The 16,743-nt window shown below is 54.8% G+C and overlaps 7 protein-coding genes across 7 annotated transcripts; 4 read left to right on the forward strand and 3 right to left on the reverse strand.

Annotated features, from left to right (window-relative positions):
- Positions 1–493: 493 nt before the first annotated feature.
- ISF_09593 (hypothetical protein) lies at positions 494–1,549 on the forward strand (the record flags this gene model as incomplete). The annotated part of the gene is made up of 2 exons (XM_018853194.1): positions 494–585; positions 646–1,549. The coding sequence occupies 2 exons, from the start codon at positions 494–496 to the stop codon at positions 1,547–1,549; spliced, it is 996 nt and encodes a 331-aa protein (XP_018699610.1).
- A 2,485-nt stretch (positions 1,550–4,034) lies between these two features.
- On the forward strand, positions 4,035–6,456 carry ISF_09594 (oligopeptide transporter; the record flags this gene model as incomplete). The annotated part of the gene is made up of 2 exons (XM_018853195.1): positions 4,035–4,383; positions 4,463–6,456. The coding sequence occupies 2 exons, from the start codon at positions 4,035–4,037 to the stop codon at positions 6,454–6,456; spliced, it is 2,343 nt and encodes a 780-aa protein (XP_018699611.1).
- A 1,104-nt stretch (positions 6,457–7,560) lies between these two features.
- On the forward strand, positions 7,561–8,433 carry ISF_09595 (L-xylulose reductase; the record flags this gene model as incomplete). Its single annotated transcript, XM_018853196.1, has 2 exons — positions 7,561–7,880; positions 7,953–8,433. The coding sequence occupies 2 exons, from the start codon at positions 7,561–7,563 to the stop codon at positions 8,431–8,433; spliced, it is 801 nt and encodes a 266-aa protein (XP_018699612.1).
- Positions 8,434–9,037: 604 nt separating this feature from the next.
- ISF_09596 (Apc13 domain protein) lies at positions 9,038–9,464 on the forward strand (the record flags this gene model as incomplete). Its single annotated transcript, XM_018853197.1, has 2 exons — positions 9,038–9,040; positions 9,102–9,464. 2 exons carry the CDS (start codon positions 9,038–9,040, stop codon positions 9,462–9,464), a joined length of 366 nt encoding a protein of 121 aa, XP_018699613.1.
- A 362-nt stretch (positions 9,465–9,826) lies between these two features.
- Positions 9,827–10,554, reverse strand: ISF_09597 (BET3 family protein; the record flags this gene model as incomplete). The annotated part of the gene is made up of 2 exons (XM_018853198.1): positions 9,827–10,268; positions 10,352–10,554. 2 exons carry the CDS (start codon positions 10,552–10,554, stop codon positions 9,827–9,829), a joined length of 645 nt encoding a protein of 214 aa, XP_018699614.1.
- A 416-nt stretch (positions 10,555–10,970) lies between these two features.
- On the reverse strand, positions 10,971–12,839 carry ISF_09598 (bcs1; the record flags this gene model as incomplete). The annotated part of the gene is made up of 1 exon (XM_018853199.1): positions 10,971–12,839. The coding sequence occupies one exon, from the start codon at positions 12,837–12,839 to the stop codon at positions 10,971–10,973; it is 1,869 nt and encodes a 622-aa protein (XP_018699615.1).
- A 2,530-nt stretch (positions 12,840–15,369) lies between these two features.
- ISF_09599 (CRAL/TRIO domain protein) lies at positions 15,370–16,498 on the reverse strand (the record flags this gene model as incomplete). Its single annotated transcript, XM_018853200.1, has 2 exons — positions 15,370–15,782; positions 15,832–16,498. 2 exons carry the CDS (start codon positions 16,496–16,498, stop codon positions 15,370–15,372), a joined length of 1,080 nt encoding a protein of 359 aa, XP_018699616.1.
- Positions 16,499–16,743: the final 245 nt, after the last annotated feature.

Below are 16,743 nucleotides of genomic sequence, written 5' to 3' on the forward strand. Positions count from 1 at the left end.
CGCTTAGACAGTCATGCTGTGCGTCAGAGATTTTCCCTCCGGCCTTTCCTTTTTTTCCAGCCCTTGTTCCCGTATCGTTGCGTCTAGCTATCTCGGACTCACAGCTACCCGCGTTCCCGATAACCTTCCGCGGGCTAGGCGATTTACCGATTTCAGCTTAGGGTGTAGCACTTGCCTCGCCTAGCATAATGATTCATTGCGGAGGCGTCCCGATTAGGCAATATGAGTCAACCAGCACTCAGGTGTAAAACTTTGAACTGCGGCATCTCCGATGAAGAGGTATGCAGTTTTAATCACATAGTTGGGTATATATATATCGACAGCTGGATCTCATCAAGATTGAACGAGCAAATCATTCTTCACAGCAAACGACTCTAGCGACTCGTCCTTCCTTGGGCACCCACGAGAGACAACACTCAACAAAAGTACCACCGTCAACACCGTCAAAATTATAGGAAGCGGAGCAAAAAACAGCAAGCATTCAACCGCAACAATGGAGAGCAAAGCCCCTTCCTTTTGCAGACTTTGCGACATATCCCTAGACAGCCCAAGCGTCTGGCGGCAGCACGCAAAGAGCGACTCGCAGTGCGTAGCGAACCGGTCCACTAACAGCCATTGCGACGAATTGCTAACCTGCTGTGTTAGTGTCTATAAGCTGCGAGTTAAGTTCGCCGAGCCCGGCACCGTCATCACACCTCCTTCCTCATCTCCTCGCAAACAAGGGAGCGCGGGATCAAGTCGGCATGCTGCATCTGATGAGGAGTCAGACGGAGACTCCGATTCTGAGGACCTGAAGCCGGATTCCGTCGCCGCGGCGCGGTTCGATGCTCGCCAGTGCCTCTTCTGCAACACAGAAAGCACCAGCTTCCACGACAGCCTACAACACATGTCCAAGATGCACGGCTTCACAATGGCTCACCAGGAGCATCTTACCGTCGATGCCGAGACCATGGCCGCATACCTTCATCTCGTTATTCACGGCTATCAAGAGTGCATCCAGTGTGGATGCCGGCGGCGAACAGTCGAGGGCATCCAGCACCATATGATAGCCAAGGGACATTGCCGGTTCGATGTTTCTTCCGAAATGGAAGACTTTTACGACATGCCTTCTCAAAAATACACGGCCGACGCAGAGTTGCTGCATTTACCGTCTGGCAAAGTCCTGAGCAACGCTGGGAAGGACGGTAGACCGCTGGCGTCGCGCACACCTCGCGCCCTGGCAAGGCGACGACACATGGCGTTGGCAAGATTGGCCAATGCAGAATCCACATGCCCGTGCACAGATCCGCCAGATGCAGATGGCATCGCGGACGCACAGCTGTCGTCGGACACTCAACTGTCGCGACCGCTCAAGGGAGACCAGCAGAGTCTGGCGCACCTCAGGGACTACCAGGTGCAGTCCTTGGTGGCCACCGGTGCCAGGGCGGTTGACGAGGCGAGGCGGGAGGCCAAGCATTCAGAGCTCAAGCTCTCCAAGGCGGGGAATGTGACGCTGATGGGGACGTTTAGGGCAGATACGTCGAAGCGGTTTCGGGGTCCTTGGGGTTGACTCAGGAAAGCTAGGGAGTTGGACTAATCCATGTTAAATAGCATTGTAATAATGAAAGTAATTTTGCCTCTACGTTGTCGGTGGCCTCACCTCAGCCAATTGTGCGAAGTGGAACGGAAGCACTTTGCACTTGGCAGTGTACATGCATGCATTTGCCAGAATAACCAGGCAACAGGGGACCCTGCCTGCTCCAGTCGGAGAAGATTAAAAAAGAGCAAAAGGGTGATTAGAAATGCAAAAATTTTAGCAATGGAGATGAGTCTAAGCAGTTGGGTCTCTCAATCAGGCTCTTACTCTCTGCAGCAATTACCCGAGACTTGGTCCAGCTACTACTCCGTCGGTAGCTGAGGCTTGATGAAGAAATGGTCAAGCCACAAAAGGGGAATAAACACTTGGCTGGGTAGTTTTATTACCAGTTGCTGGAACTTGCGAATAACTAGTGAAATGAGGTGGGCGGCGGCGGTGGCGGCGCCATCGCGGAGAATATGGCGTCCGCCCCAGCTGTTGACAGAGGGCCCGTTAGGCCAGCTGAGTTCGCCTCGGGGCGGGACATGACGTGCGGAATGTGAAGGAGCTCAGGATGGGAATGATCCTCTCCTATCCTGCATAATAAGCGGGCGTTCGTCTGCCTCTGCCATGTGGTCGTGTTTGGGGGTGGATTGCGGGCAGAATGCATCTCCATCCAGAGTGGGTGGGCATGGGTGGCGAACGCAGAGGCCCATGAACTTTTGACTATTTGACCTTTTGACGGGAGACCAATGAATTCAACATGGGCTGGGCCGTGACCAGTTTTAAAAGTCCTGTGAATGCGACACAACCCTACCTGTGCCTATGCTGACTTGGTTAGAACTTGTGCCACAGCCTTGTTGCCGAAAATGCCGTTGACGTTACGAAGGCTAGACGGAGCTTACTGGCCTGACCGACTCATCCGGTCTTTGTCAATAAGGCTTGAAGGAAGAAGGGAGGAAGAGTACATCTGTCCGCCCTTCTGAATCGGTTGCCCCCAGCCCCCGAAGATAGGAAGCGACAGTGGGGATATTATGCCATCGTGCCACATTGTGACTGTGCTCATGGAGGTGGAGAGGACAACCCCATGCATGTAACGGATCCCATGCCAAGAGATACAAAGGTTCCTGGGACCCAGAGGCGGAAAACTTTTGCCAAAATTGGGTATGCGGCCGTGCATCCGCTCCTAGACACTCAACTACTGGCAAGCCACCCGTAACTTTTTACCAGTTATACTCGCTGATGACTGACTTTTTTTGTACCAAGGCCAGGTGTCTGGAGAGACGGAATTGGCCCGCGCCCTACTGTGCTGTAGCCTGTTGGTCACATAGCCGGGGACCCCAAAAGTACCGACGGCCGCCACATCGACGCCACAACGGGGGATTTCTTTTTTCGTTTAACAATCCGTGGTGAGCTGCAGATACTTTATAGAGGCACGGATAGGGTGAGTCCCTTGCCAGCAAGCAGTACATATAGAGCAGTTAGTGAGGGTACTACTGGCTAGGTTCCGGGAGCCTCACCGCTGCTGACCCAATTGCCAAATGGGTATTCACCTAATGTTCGCAGAGCCTCATGGTACGCTGAAAGGGCGTACCAATGTCATTATGGGCACCAACTACTCGGTAGACAAGGTGTAGACATCCACCACCAGGCCATTCTGGCGTTCCCCAAGTCATGCCAGTGGAGAGGCACTTTAGCCTGTGGACTGACTTTCGACAGTGGCTGTTGCCAAGCATAAAAACTAGTAGTTCGTTGGCTGTTTACAATCAAGCTTACACTGCTGCTTCGGCCGAACCTCGAGTAGTGGTCCAGCGGGGGCGAATGGTGACCAGTCAGTGGCTTGGCTGCTATTGGCAGGGAGCAAGGCTGGGTTGATCAGCCCCCACGGCCTGAGATGGAGCAAGGGGAAAAAGTTCCTTTGTTGGCGTGACATGGCGTGAGCTAGCGAACAAGCATGATGCGGTGGTGGTATTTCTGAATGCTACCTATTCCCGTAGGTACCTATTCCTAGAGTGTGGCTGGCGCCACCACTCGGGGGTCGCTTCGGTTGAGCGACGCCCGCTCCCACTGACAATCTCCCTAAAGGTCTGGTCCCTGGCTAACGGATAGGTACCTCCCTACAGATACTGAGGTAGTAACTCCGTACTGTACCTCCGGATACCTACAGTACCTAACTTAGCTGCCTTGCCTACCGCAAGTCATTCAGCTCTTCCCAGAACTACCTCCTACCTATTCTGGCTGCATCATGGAGGTAGCTGTGTGCCTGCCCTCTTGAGATAATAAATACGCTGCTCGTGCCCACTCCCACACTGTCACTTCCTGTCTGACCTCTACATCCTACCTAGGTAGTTGCCTGTCTGTCTGTCTGTCTGCTGGCAAACCACCCAGCCACACATAACAACACTCCTTGTGTTGGTGGCACTTTGGTCGTCCTACCTTGGAATATTCTTGGCGTCTACCGCCAGGAGATCTCCCCAGCATGGACCACGACGCAGCCGTCACAGGCCAGAAGCCTGTCGTGGCCGACTTGCACAACGAACCTGAGCTCGTCCACGAGTCTCAGGAGCGACACATTCTTGGCGCGAAGCCCGGTGCCGACGCCACCGGCGATGCCAAGGTCCTGCCCGAGACCTTTGCCGATGAGAAGCACCGACAAGACAGCCGAGATGAAGATGATCGCTCAGACGACGAGGCATTGCCTGACGACCTTTTCGTTTCTTTCCCCCCTCTTAAGGGTGTTGAACCTGAAAGAAATCCTCTTACTGTCCGCGCTGTGCTGATTGGTATCGTTCTTGGATCGCTCTGCAATGCCTCCAACGTCTATCTCGGTAAGCCCAATCACCATCTACCCACCCATCCACCACCTGCAGCACCCATTTGACTAATCAAGTATCTAACATAAAATAGGCCTCAAGACGGGCTTTACTTTTCCTGCCACCATGTTTGGTGCCATTTTCGGATATGGCATCGTCACCCTTCTCACAAAGGCTTTCCCTCACATCTCCTTCCTTGGTGGACGCTTTGGTCCCCAGGAGAACTCGATTGTCCAGGCTGCCGCCACCGGTGCTGGTGGCATGAGCGGTCTTTTCGTCGCCGGCTTGCCTGCCATGTACCGACTGAGTCTGCTCTCTGATGATCCCAAGGGCGACTTTAGTCGCATTCTGACCCTGACCATTGTCTGTGCCCTGTTTGGCCTGTTTGCCGCGGTGCCTCTTCGCAAGTTCTTCATCATCAACGTCTCACGCGAGTTGAACCTCGTCTTCCCCTCCCCAACCGCCACTGCTGTCGCCATTCGCTCGATGCACTCGGTCTCGTCTGGTGCCGCCGATGCCATGAACAAGGTCAAGGCCCTCTTTTATGCCTTTGCTGGCGCCTTTATTCACATCATTGTCTCCCAGTACGCCGACGGCATCCTGCACAACTGGCACATCTTCTCCTGGTTCTACATCTGGAGCGGCTACACCAACTGGGCCCAGAACATCGACAACTGGGGCTGGTATATCCAGCTAACTCCCGCATTCTTCGGATCTGGTATTCTCGTCGGACTCAACACGGCCCTCTCCTGGTGGGGAGGTACTGTTGTTGCCTGGGGCTTGATCGGACCTTTACTTGTTCACTATGGCGAGTGTGAGGGCACTCGTCCGTACCTCCATGCCAAGGACCCAGTCATCGCCGAGCGATGGGGTGTGGTTGCCAGCTTTGGCAAGATGACGGGCATTGGCGAACCCGGGTGGAAGGCATCTCCGCGTTATTGGATGCTCTGGCCTGGCGTCATGGTGCTCCTGGTCTACTCGCTGATTGAGTTCTTCATCCACATCCGCGTTCTCTGGGATGGCCTTCTCTTTGCTTTCCGCGAAATGTCGGTCAACATTGATGCTGCGCTGAAGAAGCGTGGTAAGAACAGCCCATTTTTCGAGAAGCAAGCCGCCAAGGTCAACGACGAAAACAGCCTGACCAAGGACTTTGCCACTGCCGAGCAGCAGGTTCCTGTCTATGTTTGGCTCTCCGGCACGATTATCATGATGGTTGTCGCCTGCTTCGTCTGCCACTTCCAGTTCCAGATGAATGCCGGGTATGCCATCATTGCCTGCCTTCTGGGCATCATCTTTGCCTTTATGAGCATCTACGGAGGTGCGGTGACGGATGTCACGCCCTTGACTGCGTCGTCGAAGGCGTCGCAGCTTGTGTTTGGCGGTATCACCAAGGGCACAGAACAGTCGCATGCTCAACGCATCAACCTGATTGCCGGAAACATAGCTACCGGAACGGCCGACGTGGCCACCTCTCTGGTCAGTGACTTTCGTGTTGGGTTTCTGCTACAGACACCTCCGCATCTGCAGTTCTACGCGCAGGGCATCGGCGCAATCGTTTCCATCTTCTTGGCGCCGGGTATTTTTGTTCTCTTCATGGCTGCCTACCCTTGCGTTTGGAGACCGGAACTGCAGGACGGCGAGTGTCCCTTTGCTGCTCCGTCGGTTGCCGCGTGGGTGGCTGTCGCGCAGGCCGTGACGGAGCCCCATGTTCCTATCCCTCTCAAATCGGGCATCTTTGCTATTGTGCTGGGTGTGTTTGCGGCATGCCAAGCTCTGTTCAAGAACTTTTACCTGGTGGGCTCTCGCGCAAAGTACCGTGCCTACCTTCCCAACTGGATGGCGATTGGCGTCGCGTGGGTGCTGGGACCGGATTCCGGTTATGCCAACGCCGTCTTGTTTGGTTCCATCACGGCTTGGTGGTGGAAAAAGTATTTCCGCAACAGCTTCGAGGCTTATGGTTTCGCCATTGCAGCCGGTCTCATTGCGGGTGAAGGCCTCGCTGGTGTTATCAACGCTGCTCTGACACTGGGCGGTGCTTCTGGCGAGGACAAGGGTTCGCCGATTGCTCTGCCTGGATCCAAGTGGTAAATGCCAATTAATTTTATGGACATGATTTTCTTGGAGCAGAGAAATTATTTCATGATGGTGTGCGATTGAATGTATGTATGATGGGCGTGTGTGTTGGTTGGGTGTGTTAGGTAGAAAATGATTCCCCGCAGATGTTGCTTATGACGCAGCTGCACCAAGATGAATAAAAATTGGATTCAAATTATGAGAGCTGCTGGCGGTTTGCGGTGCATGTATTGGTAATTCGTTTGCAATCCTTTTGTGCTAAACGCAAAGTTGGATGGCTTGATTAATGCAAGGCTATTTGTGAGAATGACAAAGGTATTATGAAGCCAGGCTTGGCGCATCGAGGCTGCCAATGCTTGACCCAAGGGACGGGCTAGGAAGATCCTCCCGCAGTCACATGCATGATTGTGATGATTATGAATTGATGACAAGGCTGGCAGGCTCTAGGTAAGAAGAAAGGCCTGAGTTGCGGCACGAATGCGCTATGTAGCTGGCTGTGAGCTGACTGCTGGAGAGGGAGCAACTTGCCCTGTTCGCAGCGACAATTGGAACAGTGGCTTGGCTACTGCGCAGTGCAGAGCAGGAAAAGCAACTGACGCCTGCCAATTGCCAATCATCAATCATCAAGATAGACCCCGCCGCCGAAGCTGGCTAGTGCCTAGGTACTGTAGGTACCAACTTACCCTATTCGTTCCCAGAATGCTAGTTATCATTCGACGCACCCAGCCCATCCATTTCCTGGCCTCTCAGTGACGCCATTGGTGGGGCAGACAACCTTGAGCATCCCGGCCCGGAAGCTCCTATGATACATTGACTTTTGATTTGATGCAGGGCCACAAGTGAAGTGCCTCGAGCCGCATGGCTGAATGAAAACAGGGCTTTTTATAGAGGGGAAGTCAGATAGTTCACCAATGGGGGATCCCCAGCCCCGGCAGCTCCCAAGCAGCAACCCGAGCTGTCCGGCCGGCTCCTTAAAAGAAGCTCTAATCCCCCTCCCCCTCCATCATCCTACTCTTGATCCATTCACACGCCTAAAAGTATCAATTCTCCTTCCGCGAGATATCTTCGTGTTCTACATTCTCTCACTACCAAAACACATCCCCCCAAACCAACCCCACCATGCCTATCACAGCTCCCAAGGCCACCAAGGTCCTCGACCTGCTCAGCCTCAAGGGCAAGACGGTCATCGTCACCGGTGCCTCGGGCGCCAAGGGCATCGGCATCGAGGCCGCCCGCGGGTGCGCCGAGATGGGCGCCAACCTGGCCATCACCTACTCGTCGCGTCCGGACGGCGCCAACAAGAACGCCGAGGAGCTCTCCAAGACGTACGGCGTCAAGGTCAAGACGTACCAGCTCAACGTGGTCAAGTACTCCGACGTCGAGGCCTTTGTCAACCAGGTCGTGTCCGACTTTGGCAAGATTGACGGCTTCATTGCCAAGTAAGTGTACTTACCTCTCACTCTTCGTACTCTTCGCCCTTCCACTCTCAACTAACTTGCCCCGCCCGCTAGCTCCGGCATGACGGCCGACTCGGGCGTCGTCGAAGGCACCTCCGAGGCTTGGGACAAGGTTATCCAGGTGGACCTCAACGGCACCGCCTACTGCGCCAAGGCCGTGGGCGCCGTCTTCAAGAAGCAGGGCCACGGCTCCCTCGTCATCACCGCGTCCATGTCCGGCCACATCGCCAACTACCCGCAGGAGCAGACATCGTACAACGTGGCCAAGGCCGGCTGCATCCACCTGGCCCGGTCCCTGGCCAACGAGTGGCGCGACTTTGCCCGCGTCAACTCCATCAGCCCGGGGTACATCAACACGGGGCTCTCCGACTTCATCGACCAGAAGACGCAGGATCTGTGGAACAGCATGATTCCGGTCGGCAGGCCGGCGGAGTCGTCGGAGCTCAAGGCGGCGTACGTGTACTTTATCTCGGACGCGAGCTCGTACACGACCGGGTCGGACCTGGTGATTGACGGCGGATACACAACCCGGTAGAAGATGGGCTGCTAGAACACGGGGCGATACATATTCAAAGTACGAAAAGAAAATCCCGCTTGCGAACAAATTCCACAGCTTGAAACAATTTTGAATTTTTTGCAACTAAATTGCATTGGTACTTTAACCGTTTGTTGTGCGAATGCATCCGAGAGGTGTACGCCGGATGTGGCAAGGACCTTGTTGGTGAAGCGGCGTGGCCATATACATGTATGTATCACGCTTCGTCCAGCCATTGCTCAATTGGTCGCAATTTCACTTGCACGTCGTCGTGAGCTAGAAATTATATATAAATACAAAATAAATCTCATCACTTTGGAGATTATTGTGTTGGTACTTGCACACAGTCTACCATTTCTGCCTACTTACTGCCTATCCAACTATAGCTATTAACATATGTAGCAGTGTACATAGCTACCTATGCACATACGTAGGTACATACAGTACATAGGTACATAGGTGCCATTCTAGGCGACACACACACACACCCCGCCCTCCACTTCTCCACTGCATGCAGGCAGTTCAGTGTCAACAAGGAATGGCACAGCCAAAGAATGTCAACGAATCATCAAAACAAGAGCCATTGCGCCAACCCCTCTCCAGCATGGTGAGTCCCCCTTGTCTCCAAGAAACCAGAAACCAGAAAACCAGCACAACTTGTCGTCCAGGGCGCTTTGACAGAACTCTGCATCCAAGCTAACCACCTCCCGCAGAACAAGGACTCCCACTTCACCTACGTGCACATGCACCGTGCCGCCGACGCCGACCTCTTCGACGACTTTTGCCGCGACAAGCTGCCCGACGACGAGATCTACGTGCCGCCCCAGCACCAACCCATCAACCCCGAGGACGAGGACGACGTCGTGCCCGACCAGCACGCCGCCTTCGGCATCCAGCGCGCCACCCAGCGCGTCAACGAGCCCGCCTGGAAGGACCTGGGCCTGGCCTCCCTCATGGACAAGGGGCCGGACGCGAGCGGCAAGAAGGGCGGCGGCAAGGGCGCCGTGGGAGTCAGGAACCTGCCTCGATGATGAGGCGAGGCGACTAGGTGCATACAAAGTTTACTGATCAAGCGGCTCAGCCAGGCGACATGATGGGCTTGGCACCTACACAGCGAGCGCTACGTTTTATGCTTTACGACGACTGCATTTGCCAACACACTGAACCAGCGTACAAAATGTTTCCGTAACCTAATGAATACCTAATGATGCTATGTATATGCGCTGCGTGACGCAGCCAAAAATGGTCTCGTTGGCACGCTCAACTCCCAACTCCGTGTGCACCCAAAATCAAAATGCCCTTCCATCCATCCATGTCCCGTCCCGTCGCCGAATGGGCATGGTCAAACTCGCACGAAGCTTCTTCCAGTCTTGCCCAGCAATTCAAAGCTTCTTCAAGTCTTGCCCAGAAATGCCTCCCGCTCGACGACCTCGGGCGCAAACTTGACCAGAAACACCGTCTTGCCCGGCCACATGTCGCCCTCGGCGACGGTGTGCGCCGTCACCTTGGCGGGAAAGTCGGCGCCGTCGCAGACGCCCTCGACGATGCCGGCGGCAAAGGCGGCGCAGTTGAGCTGGCTCATCTCGCGCGGCACCGAGATGTAGCGGTTGACGAGCGGCTCGTTGTCGATGATCATGTACTCCTCGGGCGTGTCCGGGTTGTTGCTCTTCTCGAGGCGGTCGGCCTGCCGCCCAAACAGGTGCGTCCAGGCGTTTTGCTTGATAAAGTGCAGCAACGCGATGACGTTGAGCGGCCGCAGCTGCGTGCGCGCGGGCTCGCGGTACAGGAGGAGGTCGAGCAGCTTCAGCCCGATGGCGTGGCCCTGGAGGTTCAGCCTGCAGAGTTGGGGTTGGTCAGTTGGTACTAGGTAGGGTTTGCAGGCAGCTCATGGCGTGGTGCTGGCTGGGTGCTTCCTCACCTCTGCTCGAGCTCCTGAATCCCCTTGACGCGCCGTTGCGCATACGTCACCATCTCGCCAAACAGGTAGGCAAAGCTCGCCTGGCTCATCTCGCCGCCCTTGGCGCGGTTCAAGGGGCGGTGGTAAATGGTCTTGCCATTGCTGGGCAGCCGTAGACCCGATTCTTTGGCGACTGCCTGCGCTCCTGGTTGTGTACTCGCCATGGTCCGTCGCTACTAAATCGTCCAGGGTTGGTTGCAGCGGGAAGGGTGATTTGGTGGGAGAAGCAACTGGTTGGAGACGAGGCCAGTGACGATGCCCCACCATTCACAGCTCTACCCTATGGACATACATAGGTGCTGTCTGATAGATACAGGGTAGGCACTAATCTCGGAGGAGAAGAAACATCCGTAGCAAGCAGAAAAAGCAAGTTTTATTTATAAATACGATAAAAACACAGATATGAGTGGTTAATTGCCAAAAAATCAAAATACCAACAAATAATGACAAATGATGAGTGCATGTCGACAGCTGTATAATTAAATGCACGGAGCCTGCCCCTGTCCTCCTGCGGCCCCAACCTTCCTTTTCTCATCCTCAACCTCTTCAGAAAAACAACAATCATCCCTCCGCGTTAAATCTATTGCACCGTTACCACCTTGGATCTGGAGTCCTTTTGCTTTAGCGATGCTTCCACCCACGCGTCCACCTCCTCCAGCGCCTTGCGCGGGCTCTTCTTCCGCTTGAGCAGGAAGCCCTGCACCTCGGCCGGCGAGAACTTGCCCTCGGGGATGCACTTGGCGAACTGGACGGCAATCTTGCGCATCTCGTTCTCCTTGACGTCCACCTCGTACGCCAGGTTGGCCTGCTCGAGGAGCATGTCGCTCTGCCTGGCGTCCGCCGCCACCGGGCTGCCGTCCTTAGTCTTGACCACGCGCGGCGGCCGCTCGTACATGCGCAGGAACAATTCCTCCACCTGGAAGGTGCTCGCGTGGCAGAAGCCGACCTGCACGTCGACGCGCCCGGGCCGCACCAGCGCCTCGTCCAGGGACTCGGGCTTGTTGGTCGTCATGATGAGCACGCGGCCCTCGTGAGAGGCCACGCCGTCGATGGCGTTGAGGAGGCCGGACAGGGAGATGCCCTTCTTGGAACCGCGCTTTCTCGACGTCTCGTTACGACCGCCGCGCCGGCGCTTCTTCTTCGATTTGGAGTCATCTTCGCTAGACGACGAGTCGCTGTCGCTGTCACTCGAGGACGAATCGTCGTCCTTGCTATCATCCCTAGACTTGGATGTTTTCTTTTTCGACTTGGACTTTTCCTTGCCCTTGCCATTGTCCTTGTCGTTTTCATTTTCTGTTTCTGTTTCTGTTTCTTTTTCATTGTCGTTGTCCTTTTCCTTTTCTTTCTTCTTGTCCTTGTCGTCCTTGTCAGCATCGCCACCTTCACGTCGGAGACCGGCACTGTCAATGTCCTCGAGCAGAATGACACAGCGACGCGGTAGGTTCGTAAAGAGCACAGCAAGATCCTCTTCGGTGATGCTGATATCCTGAAGACTGATGACGTAAATATCGATTCCAAATACGCCGGCTAGCGCGAAGGAGAAGCTGGTCTTGCCGGTACCTGGCGGGCCGTGGAAAAGATAGCCCCGACGCAGTGGGATACCGCGCGAGGCATACCACCGGGGCGTGGCGGGATGAAGGTACTCGTTAATGTCGGCCAGGACATCGTGCTTCTCTTTGTTGTCGAGAACAACAGTGCGAATGGGGCGAACGGGTCGTCGGGCTACCTGCTGCCACATGTTGTAGTCGCGGCGCTGTTCCTTGGAACGAGGTCGATAGATGGTGGTCTTCTGTGCCAGGTCCTTCCAGTAGAGTGCCTTGGCATCGGCAAGCAATGTTTTGAGGGGAGAAATGGACCTGCCGTAGCAGGTAATGTAAACGGATTCGACGTCTTTCATCGGGCCCCAGCCGCTGCTGTTGGCAAAGGCCTCCTTGAGTCGGGTGACTCTAAAGTAGGTGCCGTTGTGCCAAAAACTCGTCCTTCCCATTGCTGGAATGTAGCGAGGCGCGGAAGTCGCAGCTTGGTTCGAAAAGTTGAGATATCTGTTGTTCGAATTTTCATCGTCGCCGCCGTTGGTGAGGAACAGCGCCCTGCTATCATCTTCGTCCTCTTCATCATCATCGTCATCCCAAGCGCTTCGGTAGACGGTCTGTGCCGTGAGCTGCCTGCTGCGTTTGATGGACGGGTGCTTTGCCAGGAACTTCATGACGTAATCGTAATAATGGTCATCCTCGTCGATGTGCATGGAGCACATGATATAACGCTCGATGACTGAGTCCAAGTAAAGGTAGACTTGATTGGATAATTTTGACACGGCCCAGACAAGGCCAACGGCAGTCAAGAGCAGGGACGGATCGATACCGAACTGTGCTCCTAGAAGCTTGTACACGAAGAGGAGCAGCTGTGACAAGGGCGAGACAGAGCCGGCGGTTGTAAGGAGTGTATCCATGATGCCGTGAGGAAAGCTGCCAGGGCTTGTCGTGTCGCTGTGGTTGCCTGACGCTGCGCTATTGTCTGTAACATTTTGTGGGAGCTGAAAGAGAGGCGAGAATTGAATCGAGAGCGACTCCATCATGGAAGCCATATTTCCCATTCCAAAATCCAGAGCCGACGATTTTTGAGGGGTGAGCGGCGATAGAGCGATGGGGTGCTCAAAGAGCACTATCGAACAGACCTGATACCGATGACTTATACCAGTAGAGCTAAGATGTGATGAGTGTAAAAAGCGGGAGAGGAATAATAAGCCAAGATTAGCTAGGGGAATATGAGACAAAAAAATAGAAGACTGAGGTTTGGAGGAGGGTAGAATATATACATCTACTCCAAGAGTCAGCACCTGGGATGCGACGAGCGGCCGCAGACACTGTTGCACTACATAGTTACTGCAAGCCGGCAAATTAGGCAGACACGATGCAGGACAATGCTTTACGACGTACGTATTGATTGATCAAAATAAAAATCTTACGATTACAGGTTAGTCATAGGAGAAAAAAAAAAGAAAACTTTTTCTACTCGAGCTTGAAAAAGCAATAAGCAAGTCGCACGACATGCTCAGTCACAAGTCAGAAGAGAAGACAAGACGGGCCAGGCTGGGGGTAGTCTGGCCCACGTCTACTGCGCCCAGTCCTCCACCGCCAGCCACAACAGGCTGCACAAAGGTGCAAAAAGGTGGCGGTTAGAGGTCAGATGGATGGTGATCCTCACACGGGCGCGCATGTACCGTGCAGGTGGGCAGTGGCTTGCGGCATTCGGGCCCAATCAAAGAGGGTGCATGGTAGTTGGTCAGGCAGGCAGGCATCGCGGCACGGCCACAAATGGCAGGCGTTGACCTCCCTCGACTTGTTCGTATTACAAGGCAGCCTGGATTAAATAACGGGGTTGATAACAGGGTTGTCGTCCTTGATCACAAGCACCAGCTGCATTCATACACAATCTTCGCGGATTACTCGAGCGTCGTGCAAAACCAGGAAACAGTGAGTGAGTCAAGAGATGAACAAATCCATAATAATGGCAAGTGCCGTACCTAGGTATATGCACCCCGGCGGCAACATGATGGATCTTGGTGCTGGGCAGGCATTGCTGGTCGCTGGACAAGTACCGACTTTTTTTTACCGGTTGTGTGACTTTGTCGCGGCCAACTCTAGCCAGGCAGAAGCATTTAAGGAACCCGGAACCTGCGACAAGGCCGGGGCAGTCATGGTCAACTGACGAGTTGAATGGATAGGTAGACAAGGCCATGGCCATGGTGCGACTTTTATGTAGTCACTTCCGCGGGGCGGAGCGGTGAAGAATGTGGTTTCCTTGTGTGACCGGGCGAGTGACTTCAAGCTCGGGGTTGCCCATTCGCTCTAACTAGTAGCTACTGTACCTACATACATACATAGGTAGCCAGTAACGTAACAGGGTAACGTTAGGTACAGAGTTATCCCACAGCGACAAAGCCTCGCCCGGCGAAATCGGGATGCTTAAACAAGTGCGCCGCCGCCGGGAGGCTTTGTAGGGCTCCCCGACGTTGCAGGGGGCTCGATTCCCGGCACTCTGGGGTTTGCCATGAACACTACAGATACTACAGATGACAGATTACCGACCTGCGTAGTTTGTCTTGGTGCAGAGGGCCCGGAGCCCCCCAACTCCGCGGACCGTTGCGGCCCAAGAGTCGGCGGTGATTCCACCGCTTTTGTTTGTGTAACGTCTTGACTAGAAAAGAATCCCCAGCGACCAGGAGTACGCCAAGTCTGTGTGGAATTGTTGTACATGATAATCCATACATGGTTCTTTGTTGGCAGCAGAAGTCTCAGCCACTTTGAGTGAGAGCAACGGTGTTAGTGCCCGCCCACTGTGAGCGGGCCGTGTTGCAGGTGAGGATGCAGGTGCATATTCACAGTCAGTCACCAGACACAAGAGCCGTGGTGGCGGAGAGATTTCTTCCAGGTCAGACACGCTAGCTAGTTAGTTTGTTTAAAACAAAAAACAAGTCTGCCTTTTTGGACGCCTTGAAGCTAATCTTTGTGCCTTTTTGTGACTCATGACACTGAATGTGTCGATTGCTGCAAGGTACTGCGAGGCCGACGTGGCCACCTCCACACACACCAACAGGGCGCAGCCAGCCCGTGCTTTCAACAGGAAGACGATAGATATAACGTAGCGCCCTCTTGATGTTAGTGCCTGGTTAAGTTAGGACGTTCGTTCACCAGGTCAGCGTGAATACGGTCCGCGGCTGTTTATTATAGTGGCTCGACTACATACGTCATGCTCGTCGTGATGGAACGCCGGTGAGGTGCGACGACACCAGAACCTCTGAGCAACCTGCCTCGAGACTGGCATTGTGGGGGGTGTGAGACTGGGCACGGCACAGACGGCCACCAAGGTACGTGCCGATTCTCAAATAAACAAGCTGCTTGAAATTATCTCTATGCATCTTGTCTATGGCCTTTCTAACTAGTGCGCGAAAACACTGCAGTGCATGCCTTGCGTCGAACCTACGTCGACAAGGCAGCCTGCGGCTTCGACTCCACCACGGGCGTCTTCTCGTCCAAGCTGGTAGCTGCCATCTCCTTGCTGAGCTCCTCCTGGGTATCTTCTTTGTAGGTGAAGCCGGAGACGCTCGTGTCGACGCCCCCGGAGAGGTAGTCCTCAGACTCGCCGATGAGCCGGCCCGCGGCCACCCAGCGCGCCATCTTGGCCTCGCGGCGCTGCTGGCAGAGCGTGTTGATGGCCGGCCAGTACGTGTCGTGGTCGTATTCAAAGTCCATCTGGCCGGACCAGTCCTCGCTCCACAGCTGTTCGGCGGGGACGTACTGCTTCATGTTCTCGTTGAACTTGAGCTTCTCGCTGGTGACGGGGTCGAGAAAGGGGGTGATGATCTTGAAGAAGCCCCAGACAATCCACGGCACTAAGACATGTTAGTACGTGTTCATGTAGCCCTAATCCAATTCACGAACCATTGATGATTAGCGCCTTGCCCAGACGCTCGGGATAGTGGTGCTGGAGAATGTGGATGACCTCGCGGGCCGTGGACACGGGAACGCTGGTGTTTTGTCTGTTCTTGGTTTGCTTGAAGTTGATCAAGAGGCTGAGCTGCTCGACGCCGGCGGGCATCATGTCGGTGACGCGCTCCATCATGTAAAAGAGATGGTGAATCTGTCGGGGGCTGGCGTCGGTGTTTTGGCGTCCCGGGTTGAGGTACTGACACGGGCGGCCCATCTTGTCGTAGCCGACGATGATTTGCTTGCCCGTCTCCTGCTCGGGTGAGATGTAGTCGGGTGTGAAGCCGTCGAGGCCGTATTCACGGCGCCAGCCCAGGGTGGCCTGCAGGCGCTTGGCGGCGTCGTCGACATTCCACTTTGTTGCGCGGAGGTAGCGGCGGAGGCAGTCGCGGGTTAGCCAGGCACGCTCGCGGTCGGTGAGAGGCCCGGACTTGTCCTTTTCCTTGTCGCAGGTCACCTCCGTCCAGGATCTGGCCTTGGTGAGCAGTGTTTCGTACTTGGCTGTCTGATCGGGGGTAAGCTCGGCGCGGGCGGGAGGCTTGCTGTCGGGCGTGGGGGCGAGGATGGGCGTCTTTCTCGGGGCGGAAGGAGGCGTCCCGGACGCGAGATCTTGGGAGCTCATGACGCAGGAAGACTCTTGGTGTGAAGAGTGTCTGAATTGAGGGTTGTGGGATATTGTGTGTTTGAAGCCCCTGGGTATTGCCGGCCGCCGACTGCACAAAGTTATTGTCTAGGGCGGGGCGGGTTCACTGCCACGCCTGAGACAATATTCGTCTATCGAACGACACAATTAGGCGGCAAAGAGGGCTAACCCCGAGTTGCAAGCGATAACAAGTAGTCACGGGAAAAAAAAAAAGGAGGCGGCAA

The sequence above is a fragment of the Cordyceps fumosorosea genome, assembly GCF_001636725.1.
Source record: "Cordyceps fumosorosea ARSEF 2679 chromosome Unknown scaffold_57, whole genome shotgun sequence".
Classification (NCBI taxonomy): domain Eukaryota; kingdom Fungi; phylum Ascomycota; class Sordariomycetes; order Hypocreales; family Cordycipitaceae; genus Cordyceps; species Cordyceps fumosorosea.